The sequence below is a fragment of the Pelophylax lessonae genome (assembly GCF_965119305.1).
Source record: "Pelophylax lessonae genome assembly, chromosome: 7".
Classification (NCBI taxonomy): domain Eukaryota; kingdom Metazoa; phylum Chordata; class Amphibia; order Anura; family Ranidae; genus Pelophylax; species Pelophylax lessonae.
The window spans coordinates 208,931,625-208,947,895 of record NC_138774.1 but is presented as its reverse complement, the minus strand read 5'-3'; the positions used below and the strand labels follow the sequence as shown (position 1 = coordinate 208,947,895).

The 16,271-nt window shown below is 45.0% G+C and overlaps 1 protein-coding gene across 1 annotated transcript in view; it reads left to right on the top strand.

The window, feature by feature from the left end:
* Positions 1-15,015, top strand: part of SLC38A5 (solute carrier family 38 member 5) — a 130,538-nt gene extending 115,523 nt beyond the window's left edge. Inside the window, exon 15 of the mRNA XM_082263746.1 lies at positions 14,262-15,015. Coding sequence (XP_082119872.1) covers positions 14,262-14,366 — 105 coding nt within the window. The 3' untranslated portion in view covers positions 14,367-15,015. The remainder of the gene's footprint in view (positions 1-14,261) is intronic.
* Positions 15,016-16,271: the final 1,256 nt, after the last annotated feature.

Sequence of the window (16,271 nt, the reverse complement as noted above, 5' to 3'; positions counted from 1 at the left end):
AGGCCAATTTTTTTCCCCTAATAAGTTTTTTAACGCTACGGTTTAGCCAGCCAGGTTTGGCTTTGTCTCTTCTAAATTTATTCCCCATAGGAATGCACTGCAAGATGCCTTTGCTTAATATTGTTCTAAAGCATTCCCATTTTTCCTCTGTGGTCAGTGATCCCAGGGTTTGGTCCCAGTTTACCCTTTCCATCAATGAGTACAATTTTGGAAAGTCTGCCCTTCTGAAGTTTAGGGTTCTTATGTTCCCCACTTGCCTTTTTATATTGTTATTTATACTAAATGTGATCATCCTGTGATCGCTAGAGCCCAGGTTGTCCTGGACTCCTACCTCCGAGATTATGTCTGGGTCATTAGTGATCAATAGATCCAGGATAGCATTCTCTCTAGTAGGGGAATCCACCAACTGCGACATGTAGTTATCCTGTAAGGTTTCCGTGAATAGCCGGGCCTTATGCGAGTGTGCAGTCCCCTCTTCCCAGTCAATGTCGGGATAATTGAAGTCCCCCAATATGATGACTGATCCTAGTTTTGCCGCTTTACCTATTAGTGCTAAAAATTCCAGCTCTACCTCCTCCCCTTGGTTAGGTGGCCTATAGCAAACCCCCACAACTACTTTTCCCTTATCTTCTTCCCTATCGAGTTCAACCCACACAGATTCTAAATCCATGCTCATCCCATCCGTAATGTCACTCCTTTCTAGCACCTTTATATTGTTCTTGACATAGAGACATACCCCTCCCCCTCTTTTACCAACCCTGTCCTTCCGGTACACCGAATACCCTTGGATATTGGCCAGCCAGTCATGTGAGGGGTCGAACCAAGTCTCCGCTATTCCCACAAGGTCTATGTCTTCCTCATGTACTAACATTTCCAACTCATCCATCTTATTAGCTAGGCTCCTGGCATTAGCATATACCCCTCTTAGTTTTACGGAAGTTAAACGTGATTGGCGGTTTTGTTTATTTCTGTTTGGTCTGCTGTTCTCCCGCACAGACCCGCCAATTGATGTTGTTGACCTACTGTCGCTGTTGACCCTACAACTGCCTTCAGTCCTCTGCTCCCTCCTGACTGATTCTACTTCTGAGCCCTCCCCCCCGTCTCCTAGTTTAAAAGCCCCTCCAACTCGGTGGCCATCTTTCTCCCCAAAAGAGCTGTACCGTCCCCATTAAGGTGCAGCCCATCCTTACTAAAGAGCCGGTAGCCGACTGAGAAGTCAGCCCAGTTCTCCAGGAACCCAAACCCCTCCTTCCTACACCAATTCCTCAGCCACTTGTTAACTTCCCTAAGCTCCTTCTGCCTCTCCTGTGTGGCTCGAGGTACAGGCAGTATTTCAGAGAAAACCACCTTGGAGGTCCTTTTCCTCAATCTATTACCTAAGTCCCTGAAATCGTTCTTAAGGATCCTCCACCTACCTTTAACTTTGTCATTAGTGCCCACATGCACCATGACCGCTGGGTCATCCCCAGCCCCGCCCAACAATCTGTCTGCCAGATCTGCGATGTGCCGAACTCGGGCGCCCGGTAAACAACAAACTGTTCGGTTCACGAGATCTTTTTTACAGATTTCCCTCTCTGTCCTCTTGATAATTGAGTCCCCAACTACCACAACCTGTCTAACCTTTCCTGCGTTACGGCCCCCCTTCTTCCTGGAGCCGTCCCTCCCCTGGCAGCTGGGGGAGGGCGCATGCTCCAGCTCTGCCACCCCTGAGTTGATATCCCCCTCAACCTGCAACTCAGCAAACATGTTAGGGTCTACCAACTCAGGACTGGCCTCCCTGACTCTCCTCCCCCTAACATTCCTAACAGTCACCCAGCTGCGTACCTCTGCTGCTTGCGTCTCCTCTATTCCTCCCTCCTCTATGCTGACCCCTGCCAGCGCCTGCTGGGTAATGTCCAAGCTCCTTTTCAGGTTGTAGATGCCACGCAGTCTTGTCACTGTGTTCTCTAGATCCACGATGTGGGCTTCCAGAGCAACAAGTCGCTCACATCTTGCACAGCAGTATTCGTCCTCGATTGTTTCATCAAGGAACGCATACATGCCGCAAGAAGTGCACTGAGTGGCATCCCCAATCCTGTCGGACATTATTACCCTCTACTCTATGGGGATAATATTAACAACCTGCTCTTCCTTACCTACCCTACCTCTAACTTCCCTGGTACAAAACCTGGGGTACCCACCAGTCGCTAATACCCTCACCAGTCACTAGATACTCACCAGTCGCAAGGATCCTCACCAGTCGCAAGATACTCACCAGTCGCAAGATACTCACCAGTCGCAAGATACTCACCAGTCGCAAGGATACTCACCAGTCGCAAGGATACTCACCAGTCGCAAAGATACTCACCAGTCGCAAAGATACTCACCAGTCGCAAGCTACTTCACCAGTCGCAAGCTACTTCACCAGTCGCAAGGGTACTCACCAGTCGCAAGGATACTCACCAGTCGCAAGGATACTCACCAGTCGCAAGGATACTCACCCGTCGCAAGATACTCACCAGTCGCAAGGATACTCACCAGTCGCAAAGATACTCACCAGTCGCAAAGATACTCACCAGTCGCAAAGATACTCACCAGTCGCAAAGATACTCACCAGTCGCAAGGACACTCACCAGTCGCAAAGATACTTCCAGTCGCAAAGCTACTCACCAGTCGCAATGATACTCACCAGTCGCAAAGATACTCACCAGTCGCAAGGATACTCACCAGTCGCAAGGATACTCACCAGTCTCAAGGATACTCACCAGTCGCAAGGACACTCACCAGTCGCAAGATACTCACCAGTCGCAAGATACTCACCAGTCGCAAGTTACTTCACCAGTCGCAAGGATACTCACCAGTGCAAGGATATTCACCAGTTGCAAGGATACTCACCAGTTGCAAGGATACTCACCCGTCACAAGGTACTCACCAGTCGCAGGGATACTCACCAGTCGCAAGGATACTCACCAGTCGCAAAGATACTCACCAGTCGCAAAGATACTCACCAGTCGCAAAGATACTCACCAGTCGCAAGGACACTCACCAGTCGCAAAGCTACTCACCAGTCGCAATGATACTCACCAGTCGCAATGATACTCACCAGTCGCAGGGATACTCACCAGTCGCAAGGATACTCACCAGTCGCAAGGATACTCACCAGTCGCAAGGACACTCACCAGTCGCAAGGACACTCACCAGTCGCAAAGATACTCACCAGTCGCAAAGATACTCACCAGTCGCAAGATACTCACCAGTCGCAAGATACTCACCAGTCGCAAGGATACTCACCGACTCTCTTTTTAGAACTAAAAAATATGAATGAATGCTTTGTACACTGCTGTACACACATTCACATTTCTATCAAACCTTTGCATAAAAACAGGGCTTTTTGGTTCACATAATGGCAATACATAGTCAAGAAGGTCAGGTTTATCAAAGTGATCTCTCTGTGGCCACTCCCTACTGAACACCAAAATGTCAAAAAAAATGGGTGTGAAAGTGGGACTTTAGAGGTGCCAATAATAATGTAAGATGGAGAAATACTTTATTCAAAAAATATTACAAGGACAATACTTTTAAAATATATAAAAGCACAAGAAAGCACTTGAATATGTCTGCTCTACATGTTTCACCATCTTCAAAATGGCTTCTTCAGGTGTCTGACGGACATTTTTCACAAGTGAACATTCTATATACAGAAAAAGAACATTATGAAAGTATCAAAAGGCATATGCAAATAAACATATTCTGTATAAAAAACAATTACTGAATGGGACATCACAGTATACATCATGGGGTCTATACTCAGTAAAGAAATAAGCAAACAAAAAAGAAGAAATTATACCTTAAAGAGAACCTGAACCCTTTAATGCCGGGGAGAGCCGTGGATGGATTTTGGGCCCCCAGGGGGGAGAAAAAGTGGAGTCACCTGCTAGTCTGCGTCACACCATAGAGGAGATACGAGCCAAGCCAAAGAAATATAGGGAGGCTGAGAAACGAGGAAATTTGAGGAATTTATTTCCATTAGAAATTCAATGGAGGTATATTAAATCTATCATTGATAAAGTCAATACAGGCTTAATTACCCCTCAATTCTTAGAGATGAGTCAGCAGATTGAAGAAATCTTTAGGAAAAATATATAAAGGATAACCCAGACCTTTAGATAACCAAGGATTTGTGCCTCAATATCAGATCAGGGAATCTAAACTGATATTCTAAAGGACATTGAATCAAAAAAAGAGAGGAATTTAGTATTTTCATCGACTAATTTTAGAGAAAATATGTACACATGATAAATAAAATAATAGCACATTTACCATATGTAGCAATTGATAAGGCAATGCGAATATGCAATATACACCTTGGATATGACAAAGATGAATTTTGGAGTGTCGGAATGCCAGAACTTTAAATCCGGAACCCTATAAAAAAATATATATATATATATATTGTCATAAAAACCATAGGTAAATTAATTTTGAAGAAGAAGTCAAAAGGTCCTTCATTCAAAATTTGAATCATCTCTCTTACTGTTTGTACTTTACATTAATCTATTCAAGATCAATTTTTACCTTATTGCTGATGTCAATAATGAATCAAACTCTAGGGTTTAGATAGGTGTAAAGGGTATCCAGGAAGAGAGACATCTCCAAAGTCATCAGATGATGAGGTCTACAAATAGGGGAAAAATCTCTTATAAATGCTAAAATGTAATGGATTCAGCCTGAATTGGCTGACCGCTGAAGTAAGGAAACGAGCAGTGAAGCAAATCCTCCATTACCTCGTGTCAGGCGCTCCGTTCTTTCTCCCCGATTGTCCAGACAAGCTCTGGACATATGTGCTGGCATTTATGCATCTCCTCCACTCCCGTGGCGTCTGACGTCACCGCAGGAGTGAGAGCAAAATGATGCTGGCTGGCCAGGTGAACCCACGAACGGCGTACGCCGTGATTGGACGGCAACGTCACATGGTAAAGCTAAACCCGGAAGTAAAGGACGTAGACCTCCGGTGTAGCGATTACCATGTTGATTGAGGGCAAGAACGAATGGCAAAATAAAGGAGCTATAGTACAATTAACGGCAAACAATAGGAAATGAATTCCATTCAATAAAGTAGATGGTAGCATCATAAAAAGGTCCTCAACTTTTGGAATCGAGGTTAAGAGGATTGATAATTGATGAAAAATAATTTACCATCAATCAATCAAGTCACGATTGCTGAAATGGAAGAAGTTAGATTGCTTCATTAAGAAAAATATATATTGCACTTTAAACAATATATATTAAATCAAATTGAGTTGATAAATTGTTCGCCTATATATAGTAAACCTATATTTTGTTTTATAATCGGAATCAAGGGATCAACTTCATGGGTAGCCTGCAGGGAAGCGGTGTCCCCCGCCCCAATCCAGGACACAGATCGAGAAACTGCAGGGGACACCGTGGGTGCCCATATGGGGTCGCAATTGCAGCAGGGAAACTACCACCAAATCTACAAACCCCCAAAGGTGGCCAACATAAAGCACAGCTATCTCCAGCAAGGGTCAAGTATCGAACTTTTTTTGGTACAATCTGTTCAGTTACAGCAGACAGTATTAACTGTCAGATACGCAAGAAACAAAATTTGATATATGCAAAAGGAAAAACAATAAAATATTATTTATACAAAGAGTTTGTGAACCGGTTGAAGTTGCAAAAACTCTTTAATAGCCAAAAATGTTTACCTAACCAAGGAAGGGTTTAAAGCTTATAGATTCATTAATTCCCGGGTGACATGCAGCCGACAAATTAAAAATCCATTTCGTTTCGCGCTGTAGTAGATTTTTATCAACGCTTCCACCTCTTTCATTCAGTGGAATATGTTCCAGACCAAAATGTCAAATACTGTACTTACTTTCTAGCATAAACATGTATTGCAGTATAAAGTATGTGAACCAAAAATCCCTGTTGATATGCAAAAGATTGCTAGAAATATGTATGGGTATAAAGATGGGTGTAGAGGGCTAATGTAGAATTTTCATTGCTAACATGTGCTTTTGCCCCATTAGAATCTTGAACCACTTAAAAGGTTAGTTCACCTTTTCAGGAAAAAAAAAAAAAAACTGTGAACTAACTCAGTACACCCTCCCCATCTCGACCGATCCCCACTGTACTTACCGCTGTAGGTGATGAGCTGTCAGTACCCATGAAGCTGATGTAGTCATCCGTGGGATTTGAAAACACTGCTTTTCTCCCTCTTCTTTCTGCAGCTCTTCCAGGATGGATCAGAACACTGCTCTGTGATGGTGCTGACCAATCCAAATTGCTCTGATCTATCCTGGAAGCACTTCAGAAAGAAGACGGAGAAGAGTAGGAATTTCAAATTCCCAGACTTCTGCACTGGCTGCATGGTCATTCATTGTTCATCACCCACAAAGGTAAGTATAGCAGAGGCCCAGGGGGTTGTACAGTGTTAGTTCACCGTTTCATTTTTTGTGAAAACTTTTTCTGAACTTAAAGTATAACTAAAGGCAAAACTTTTTTTTTTTTTTTTTAGTTTTGAATAGAATGCAGAGGAATTAAGTTAAGCAGATTCGCCCTCTCTATTTGTTCTGTTTACCATTATCATTGAAAGTGAAAATAAAAGAAAATCCGCATTTTTAGATTGTCCCCATAAAAGTATTAGAGGGGAAATCTTCCAATGGGGACACTAGTTCTGGTGACCTTGGGATCTTCAAGGAATCCCCTTAATTTGCAGGGATTTCCTCTCACTTCCTGTTTGGTTATGGGACTGGAAGTGAAGGGAAATTTTCACAATGGGACCCAGATGGCAAACATGGTTTATAACCCTCCCTTGTTCTATCCAAAATGGAAAAAAGCGGGAAATTGTATCATACTTACCGTAATTTCCCTTTCCTGGTGCCAATCCATGGCAGCATACCAATGATAGAGCTCCGCCTCGACTCCTCCCTCAGGACTAGTGCATAGCATAAAAGACAAGAAGGTCCCTTTCCCCAGCATTCTCCTGTAATTTAGAATACCGAGGGTGGGAGCGTATGCTGCCATGGATTGGCACCAGGAAAGGGAAATTACGGTAAGTATGATACAATTTCCCGCTTTCCTGGTGCCTCCATGGCAGCATACCAATGATAAATAAATAGCTGACATGGGTGGGATAATGCACACACAAAAAAATAAATTTTATTCAGACAGAGGACATGGCCAAGCTTTTTGCCTTCCTTCCAAAGTTTACAGTTGAAAGGGATCCTGGATCAATTCTGTAATGCCTGATGAAAGTATGGCAAGAAGACCAGGATGCTGCCCTGCATACCGTCTCCAAGGAGACGTTGGCCCTAGCTGCCCAAGATGCTGCTACAGCCCTCGTGGAATGAGCTTTCACCTGTGTTGGAGGCACCAACTTCTTGGATATGTACGTTTTTTTTTTTTTTTTGATTAGCTTCACTACCCAGGAGGCTAGAGTTCTGCTAGTGGCATCTTTCCCTCTATTTTTCCCGTGAGGGATGATGAATAGTCTTTCCGATATCCTAAAAGATTCGGTGGCAGCCAAGTAGGCTTTCAGCACTCTGGCGATGTCTAATTCGTGGCAAGTATCGAAATCCATGTCAGTAAAAACTGGCAATGCCCAGGGTTCTCTTAGGAAAGCTGATGATGCCACTTTGGGGACAAAGCCATGAATTGGACGGAGTTCCACCCTATCCGGGAAAAAGGAAATGTGTTCCTCACCAATTCCTAGTGAGTGGAGTTCCAAAATTATGTTTCCAGATGTTATGGCTAAGAGGAAGACCGTTTTTAATGTAAGATTCCAAAGTGAAATTTGCTCTACTGGGGCAAACGGCTAATCTGAGAGGACCTCCAAAACAAATGAAAGATCCCATTTTGGAAAGGAGCGCCTGGCCGGAGGGCGGATTTTTAATACTCCTCTCAGAAAGGTCACTACTAAGGGGTCTTCTGCCCATCTATTGGATGCAGCCGATATTGCTGCTACCTGAACCTTTAGGGAGCTCAGACCAAGACCCAAATCTAGACCCGTCTGTAAAAAACTGAGGACGTCAATCGTAGAAGGAGAGATCGGGTTGAATCCTTTTCCAGAAGCAAAGGTTTGAAACTTGTTCCAGATTTTATTGTAAACTGTGTTTGTGGAAGGCTTTCTCGCTCCTAGAAGGGTAGAGATGACCTCTGTGGAGCAGCCTAGGTTTTCAAACCTCTGCCTTTCAGCTTCCAAACCCGAAGGTCCAGCTTGTGGGGATTCGGGTGAAACATCCTGCCTTGAGATAACAGGTGAGGAAAGGAGGGGATCCTCGTCGGTGGTTCCAGGCTGAGATACATGGCTAGAGGGAACCATGGTCTCTTCGGCCAATAGGGTAGAATTGCCAAAACTTGGACTTCTTCCTTCAGAAGTCTTGAGAGAAAACTCGCAATCAGTGGGCGAGGTGGAAAGGCATAAGCCGTCTTGAAGACCCATGGGCATACCAGAGCGTCCACTGCTTCGGCCGATGGGTGAGGAAAGCAGGAGAAGAAACGGGTCAACTTGTTGTTGCTCAGAGAGGCAAAAAAAAAAATCTACCTGAGGATAGTCCCAGAGATTGACTATCTGCTGGAAGATGTGGGGGTGTAGAGACCACTCGTTGCTGTCCGTGAAGTTCCTGGACAGCATATCTGCTTCCATATTCAAAGTGCCTGGAAGATACACAGCTTTCAGGCCGAGGAGATTCTTCTCTGCCCATAAGAGTATTGGCTCCACTTCCCTGAGAAGGGATCTGCTGTGTGTGCCCCCTTGTCTCTGAAGATAAGACACTGCTGCTCTGTTGTCCAGACGCAGTAACACTCTCTGACCCTTGATGATGGAAGTCAAGGCTAACAATGCTTGAAAAGCCACTCTGATTTCTAGGATATTTGACACAATCCCATTGGTAGGGAAAGGCCACCTTCCCTGTACCCTTGTCTCCCCGCAATGGGCTCACCAGCCCTGTCCGCTGGCATCGGACGTAATTGTGATCCATGAGGAAGAGCCGAGGTGATGCGATTTGGAAAGATTCGTTGCGTCTGTCCACCAGTGTAGGCTTCTGATTGTTGACGCTGACAGACTGATCTTTTGGGAAAGATGTAGTCTCTTCCACTGTGCCAGAAAGGCTACTTGGAAATGCCTCAGATGCCAATGAGACCAGGGGACTAAAGGGATGCAGGCCGACATAGTGCCTATTAGACTCATGCATTGAGATGCTGTCAGGAAAGAACATCGATCATTTTCTGAATAATGGCTTCCCTCTTCTGAGGAGGCAACGAAACTGAACTTTGTTTCGTGTTGAATAAGGCGTCCAGATAAATCATCTCTTGAGTAGGTATTAACTGGCTCTTCTGTAGGTTTATCAACCATCCCATTTCCGTTAATTCCTGCATTAACATTTCCTTGTGGACTATGAGCTGGTTTGGGTTGGAGGCCAGAAGCAAGATATCGTTTAAATAGTGGTAGACTCTTAGACCTCTTTCTCGAAGTGGAGCCAGGGATGAGATCAGTATCTTTGTGAAAACTCGTGGAGAGGTGGACAAGCCGAAGGGAAGGGCTTGGAATTGGAGGTGCAATTGTCCCACTGCGACTCTCAGGTATTTTGGAAAGAGGGGAGAATTGGGACATGCAAATACGCATCCTGCAGATCTATAGAGATCATCCAGTCCCCTGGCTGGATGGCATGGATAATCGTTTGCAGGGACTCCATTTGGAACTTTTCGAGAAGAATGTGTCGATTTAGCTTCTTTAGGTCTATAACAGGTCTCCAACCTCCTGTTTTCTTTGGGACCAGAAAAAGGGTAGAATAGAATCCCTTGAAGCGCTCTTCCGAGGGAACAGGAACTGCCGCTTTCTGAAGCTGGAGAGATGACAGGAAATGAGACAGTGCTTGTGCCTTTTGATGGGAGGTCGGCCACGTTGTCTGTTGGAACGAATCTTGAGGAGGATGACCCAAAAAACTCCAAAAATGGCTCCAACGAATAGTTGATAGAACCCAAGGATCCTGGCAGCGGCTTGCCCAGATTGGAAAAATTGTTTTAGCCTGGCCCCCACTGGGAGGGACAAGGCTAAGTTGGCGTCAAAAAGGTGTTGGCGCCTCTTGGGGAGCAGTAAGGACTTTATTTTTTCTGGAATTTAGGAAGGAAGCTTGAGTGCCTCTCCAGGGTCTCCTGCCCTCTCTGGCCTGTTTTGGCTGTCTGTAATCCCGCACATTAGATGGACGGAATCTTGCTGTAAATGGCCTTGACTTGCGAGCCCTTCTATCTTGTGGAAGCATGCCCGATTTTCCGCCCGACACTCTCGAGATGGCTGTATTTAGTTGTTCCCCAAACAAATTTTTCCCATCAAATGGAATCTTGCACCAGTTCTGTTTGGATGCAGGATCGGCTATCCATGGTTTAAGCCATAAAGCTCTTTTTGCCATCACAGAATGGAGCATAGCTCTGGCTGAGCAGCGGATGGTATCAATTGCCGCTTCTCCCACAAAATCTGCCAAAATCTTGAGCTCTTCCAGGGCTTTGATTATGTCCTCCTTTGGGACGTCCCTCCTTAATTTCTCCCATTAAAGGGAAATAGATCTGTTTCCTTTTAAGGAATGGAAAATAGGATTTGGATTTTTGAGGAGTGGGATCTTCTACCTCCTCCCAGGCAATAGCTTCTTTGACCGCCTGAATGAAGGGCTGAACCAAGGTATACTGGAACCCAGATGGATCCCGTTCATCTGAAGATCCCTCCGCGTCTGACTCCCTGGCTGGATGCTCTACAGCAGGGATCCTCAAACTACGGCCCTCCAGCTGTTGCAGAACTACACATCCCATGAGGCATTGTAAAACTCTGACATTTACAGACATAACTAGGCATGATGGGAATTGTAGTTCCTGAACAACTGGAGGGCCATAGTTTGAAGACTCCTGCTCTACAGGATGTAAAGGAGTAATAGTTGCAGAGGGACAGGGCCTTTCGCTATCTGGAACATGAGCAGAAGATTCGGAAACAGATTGGGTCGGAGCCAATGCTAGTTCTGAAATTGAATCCTTAACCGTCTGTTTGATCAAGTCTACTACTTGTTTGCTTTCCTGCTTACGATTGGCCGCATAATCTCTCAAGCAGTCCTTGCAGACTAATTTATCCGGGAGGGGATTTGCGCCACAAGCCCAGCATTTCTTCCTGGAAGTATGAGGAGGGGGAGATGGGGAATAGTCCCGCCTCCTTGATCTTGATCTTCCAGATCTATGTTGTGAGGATCGGGATCTATATGGACTCTCGTCATCTCGATATCTTGAAGATTTTTTTTTTTTTTTTTTAATACTCACGTAAAGTTGGTCCCATACCTATCAGAAGTGTGAGGATCTTTTGCATGAGATGAGTGACTCATGATGGCTTACGAGCAGCAGGGTCAGGAGAGAGAGACAGAGAGAGAGAGAGAGAGACAGAGAGAGAGAGAGAGAGAGAGAGAGAGAGAGAGAGAGAGAGAGAGAGAGAGAGAGAGAGAGAGACAGAGAGAGAGACAGAGACAGAGACAAAAAATCCCCATTTTTTTTTTTTTTTTTTAAAGACAATAGGGATGAAGAAAAAGAAAAGAGAGAGAGGGAATAAAACTGTCAGACCTATACAAGACAGATACCCATACATACACACATATATATACATATATACATATATACACATATACATATACACATACACACACATATACATACATATATATATATATATATATACATACATACACATACACACACACACACACACACACACACAGCTGCACAACTATACCCACAGATATACTTGTACAGATTTTAAATAAAAATTTACTTTACCTAAAGGCAGGGAAAGGAGCACTTGAAGATCTTCTCATAGAGGCAGATCCCAGCAAGATGCCTCCTTATATCTTTAATTAGGGAAAGGGAGAGCCTAATGGACAAAACTGCTGCTCATAGTTTAATTTAGGGAAAGCGAGCACTGCTTTCCCCCAACAAACATGGCCGGCGACTAACACACTATACAATTTTCTTTAGATTTTTTCCTCCAGACCTACAAAAACCATATAACATGAGGCCAAACCTAAACACCCCCAACCTGCATGCAATCAGGCAGGCCCCTGCACCACACAGAAAAGGCAAATCTAAAGGAAATCTGACAACAAAGTTGCACAGTGTGTATCCAGCTTAAGAGGTAACTTTTTGGGAAAAAGGACAAACCCCTAAAAAAACGCATTACTACCAGAATATAAGGAAGAAAAAAATAACAAAATATGCCTAACTAATAACATCATCTAGCGACAGTAACCTGAAAAAAGGGGAGAAATGGAAAATAAGACATTGATAACACATACAGTAGCCTTATAGAAACCAGTGAAATATATAAATGAAACAGATAAAATAAAGGGGAACACTGACCCGGCTGTTGAAGCCAAGACTCATCCATAATTTTTCAGAAACTGCAGACTGCGTTCCTATGAGGAAACTCTGCTTTTGACCCCAAAAGATCCACAGAAGGGGTTCCCTGCCTTATTAGTGCTATGAGCGACCCAAGAGCAGGGACTGCGTCTGGGAGAGGCTGAACCCAGCGGAAGCTGCCAAACAAAGTAAGGCAGAGGTAGTGACATACTGCTAACTCTTCACCAGTTCCAGAGGTATGAGGAAAAAAAGGAGAATGCTGGGGAAAGGGACCTTCTTGTCTTTTATGCTATGCACTAGTCCTGAGGGAGGAGTCGAGGCGGAGCTCTATCATTGGTATGCTGCCATGGAGGCACCAGGAAAAAATTTTGCCCATAGTTCTACTTTAACTACTTCCGGTCCGCGCTATAGCCGAAAGACGGCTGCAGCGCGGACTCTAATTTTCGGCACAGGCTCCCCGCGCGCTCCCGCGAGCGCGCATCAGGGAAAATCTGTGTTGGCCGTGTCGTGGTAAATGGCCAATCATAGCGGCCATTTACCACGTGATCGGCCCATGCAATGAGAGATGATCTCATATGTAAACATATGAGATAATCTCTCATAGCCAGCGCTCCTTCCTCACACAGAGACTGCAGTGTGAGGAAGGAGGAGAGCCGATCAGCCGCCGGGGACACAGAAGAATGTAATCAGGGCACTGATCACCAGTGCCCTGATTACACAAGGTAAAAAAACATACACTAAGTGCCCACCATCAGTGCCCACAGTGCCCCCCATCAGTGCCCACAATCAGTGCCCATAGTGCTGCAAGTCAGTGCCTGCTCATCTAGGCACTGATGAGCACTGACTGGCAGCACTATGGGCACTGAGTGTGGGCACTGATGGTGCTGCCCATCAGTGCTCATCAGTGCCACCCGTCAGTGCCCATCAGTGCCATCCGCCAGTGCCCATCAGTGCCGCCTATCAGTGCTCATCAGTGCCGCCTATCAGTGCCGCCTATCAGTGCTCATCAGTGTGGCATATTAGTACCTCCTCATCAGTGCCCATAAGATCCACCTCATCAGTGCCCATAAGTGCCACCTCATCAGTGCCCATCAGTGCAGCCTATCAGTGCCCATCAGTGCCGCCTCATCAGCGCACATCAGTGAAGGAGAAAAATGTATTTATTTTCAAAATTTACTCGCAGAAAATAAGAGGTTTTTTTTTTCAAAATTTTCTGTCTTTTTTTTTGTAAAAAATAAAAAACCCAGAGGTGATTAAATACCACCAAAAGAAAGCTCTATTCGTGTGAAAAAAATGATAAAAATGTCATATGGGTACAGTGTAGCATGACCGCGCAATTGTCATTCAAAGTGTGAGAGCGCTGAAAGCTAAAAATTGGTCTGGATGGGAAGGGGGTTTAAGTGCACAGTAGGCAAGTGGTTAAACAGCAAATGCAGAGGATAAACATTACAGCTAGGGAACACACAAATTCGCAGTGTCAGCACCCTGATTGCTGCCATAGCTAATTTAATTCAAAATGCTGGACAGAGATGGGCTCGGGCGTGTTCAAGTTACCAAGTGCCCAAACCCGCCAGGAAGCCGACACTCCACTCCGCTAATCACAGGCAGTGAGACATTTCCCGATTCGCAGCTGCACAGATCAGGAAATGTCTCAGTGCCTGTGATTAACAGAGTGCAGTTTTGGCTTCCGGGCGGGATCGGGCACGTGGGAACTCGAACACGCCCGAGCCCATCTCTACTGCTGGACATAACAAACAATTTTTTTTACCTCAGTAAGCCAGAATCACAAATACCCACTTTCTGCTATTTAATATTTTTTTCCCCTATTCTTGTCTTCATTCATGATCCATTAACTCAGTCTTCTGTTCTTTCCACAGGCTGCCATCTTTGCCGCGTTGGGCTTCGTGTTCATGATCATGAGTTTGAGTTTTATCATTGTGGACTGGGTGACAACGGGAAAAAGCAACGCTGGGGGTCACTAGCCCCTACTTGGTTCCCCTCTCCCACTGGATAAGGACATTGGGCCAGTTCTCCTGAAACCTGTAAAGGGTCAAAGGACAGGTCTATTGACCGCATCAAGGTCAGAATGTTATCGTTGCAGAATTCAGGAGCAGCTGGCCCACAGGAGAGAGGGGCTCTCAGTCATTGCAGGACAAGATCATGTAAGCCAAAAAAGTGCCCCCAGCCCAGAATCCCCCCCCCCCCATCCCCCCAGGTGCTGCAAGACATCACTACAATCACTGTTTGTGTTGCTTCCTTCTTCCTTGATGTCTCGGTAACTGCAGGACCCTTGGCTGTCCTGCACACCAGTCGCTGGGGCATACAGCTGTTTCCCCTGAGAATTCATGCATGCCAGGTCACTTATGTCCTGATCTGTACCAAAATCAACAAATCACAGTGCATCTACCTCACTGACCCTGCAAGGCAGGGGTATCTGTGTGTCGACTCAGGGGGTTGGGTCATCTCTCTGAGATAGGCCACAGCACAAATACACAGCATTATCATGTGCCATCGAGCAGCACATAGTGATACAGAGTATCTCCAGGTGTCTAAAAACTGCCTTCATATCCTTCCTTGGTGACTATACATCCTGAAGTAGAATCACTACACTGCCTTTTTCTAACAGGTCTGACATGTCTTCAATTTACGGTTACAAAAGCCATAGTTTTTTTATTCTAAGTGCCCTTGTTATGTGAAGGACTTGAAACAGTTAATGGATTGCTAGCCATCCATCCATAAGGCAGCTGGTTCCATCCAAGAGAGCGATACTCTCTGCCTGACAATCAATCCTCCGTCCTGATCACTGTGAATCCCGTGAGATCGCTGCTCCATTTGAATCAATTGGCTTTCCCATGTAACACACTCACACACGTTGAGCTGTTGAAGAGCAGCTGGAAATAAGTTGGTTTACATATGTGGATTGTTAACCAATCGAATATTTTAATAAATTTTAAACAAGTTGTCGGTTTTATTTTTTGTACTCTGTTATATGGTAATATGCTACCAATGTGTTTTTTTGTTTGTTCTTACCCTCTTTCGTCTTAATCTTTTTTTGGTGGGGATATTTAGTGTGTTCAAAGGTCACTCCATCAAAAAATGTATAATTACTTTGCCTGTTTCCCTGGCAGAAGTGATGTTTTGGTTTGGTGCAGCGGACGAGGGGGACCTAGGTTGAAAAGCAATACACACACTATATTACCAAAAATATTGGGGCGCCTGCCTTTACACACACACATGAACTTTAATGGCATCCCAGTCTAATGCCTCGTACACACGCAACGATTATCAGCCGACCGATCGTCCGACTTTTGTCCAGAGTTGTGTTTTGTTGGTTGAAATGTGCCTAGACCGCACACAAATTTTCTCGGCCAACAAAAATCAACTTCAGAAGTGATGTCATGTGCTGGTTTACTTTCCGTGTGTTTTTTCTTCTCTGAGCATGCCCAGTCTTGCTCATCAGATTTTTGTCTGCCGAAATCTGTACTGAGTGACGGAAAATCGGCCGTTGTGTTGACGGCCAACAAAAATTTTATAGCCTGCACACCAGATTTAATTCGGCCGAAAAGTCGGAGTCGGTTGTCGAAAGCATCATACTAACAAGCCGAAAATCGGCCGATCGGACGTTGGCCAAAAATTCACGGCCAACTATCGACGCGTGTGTACGGGGCATTAGTCCATAGGATTCAATATTGAGTTGGCCCACCCTTTGCAGCTGTAACAGCTTCACCTCTTCTGGGAAGGCTGTCCACAAGGTTTAGGAGTGTGTCTATGGGAATGTTTTACCATTCTTCCAGAAGCGTATTTGTGAGGTCAGGCACTGATGTAGATGAGAAGGCCTGGCTTACAGTTTTAGCACTAATTCTTCCCAAAGGTGTTCTGCCGGGTTG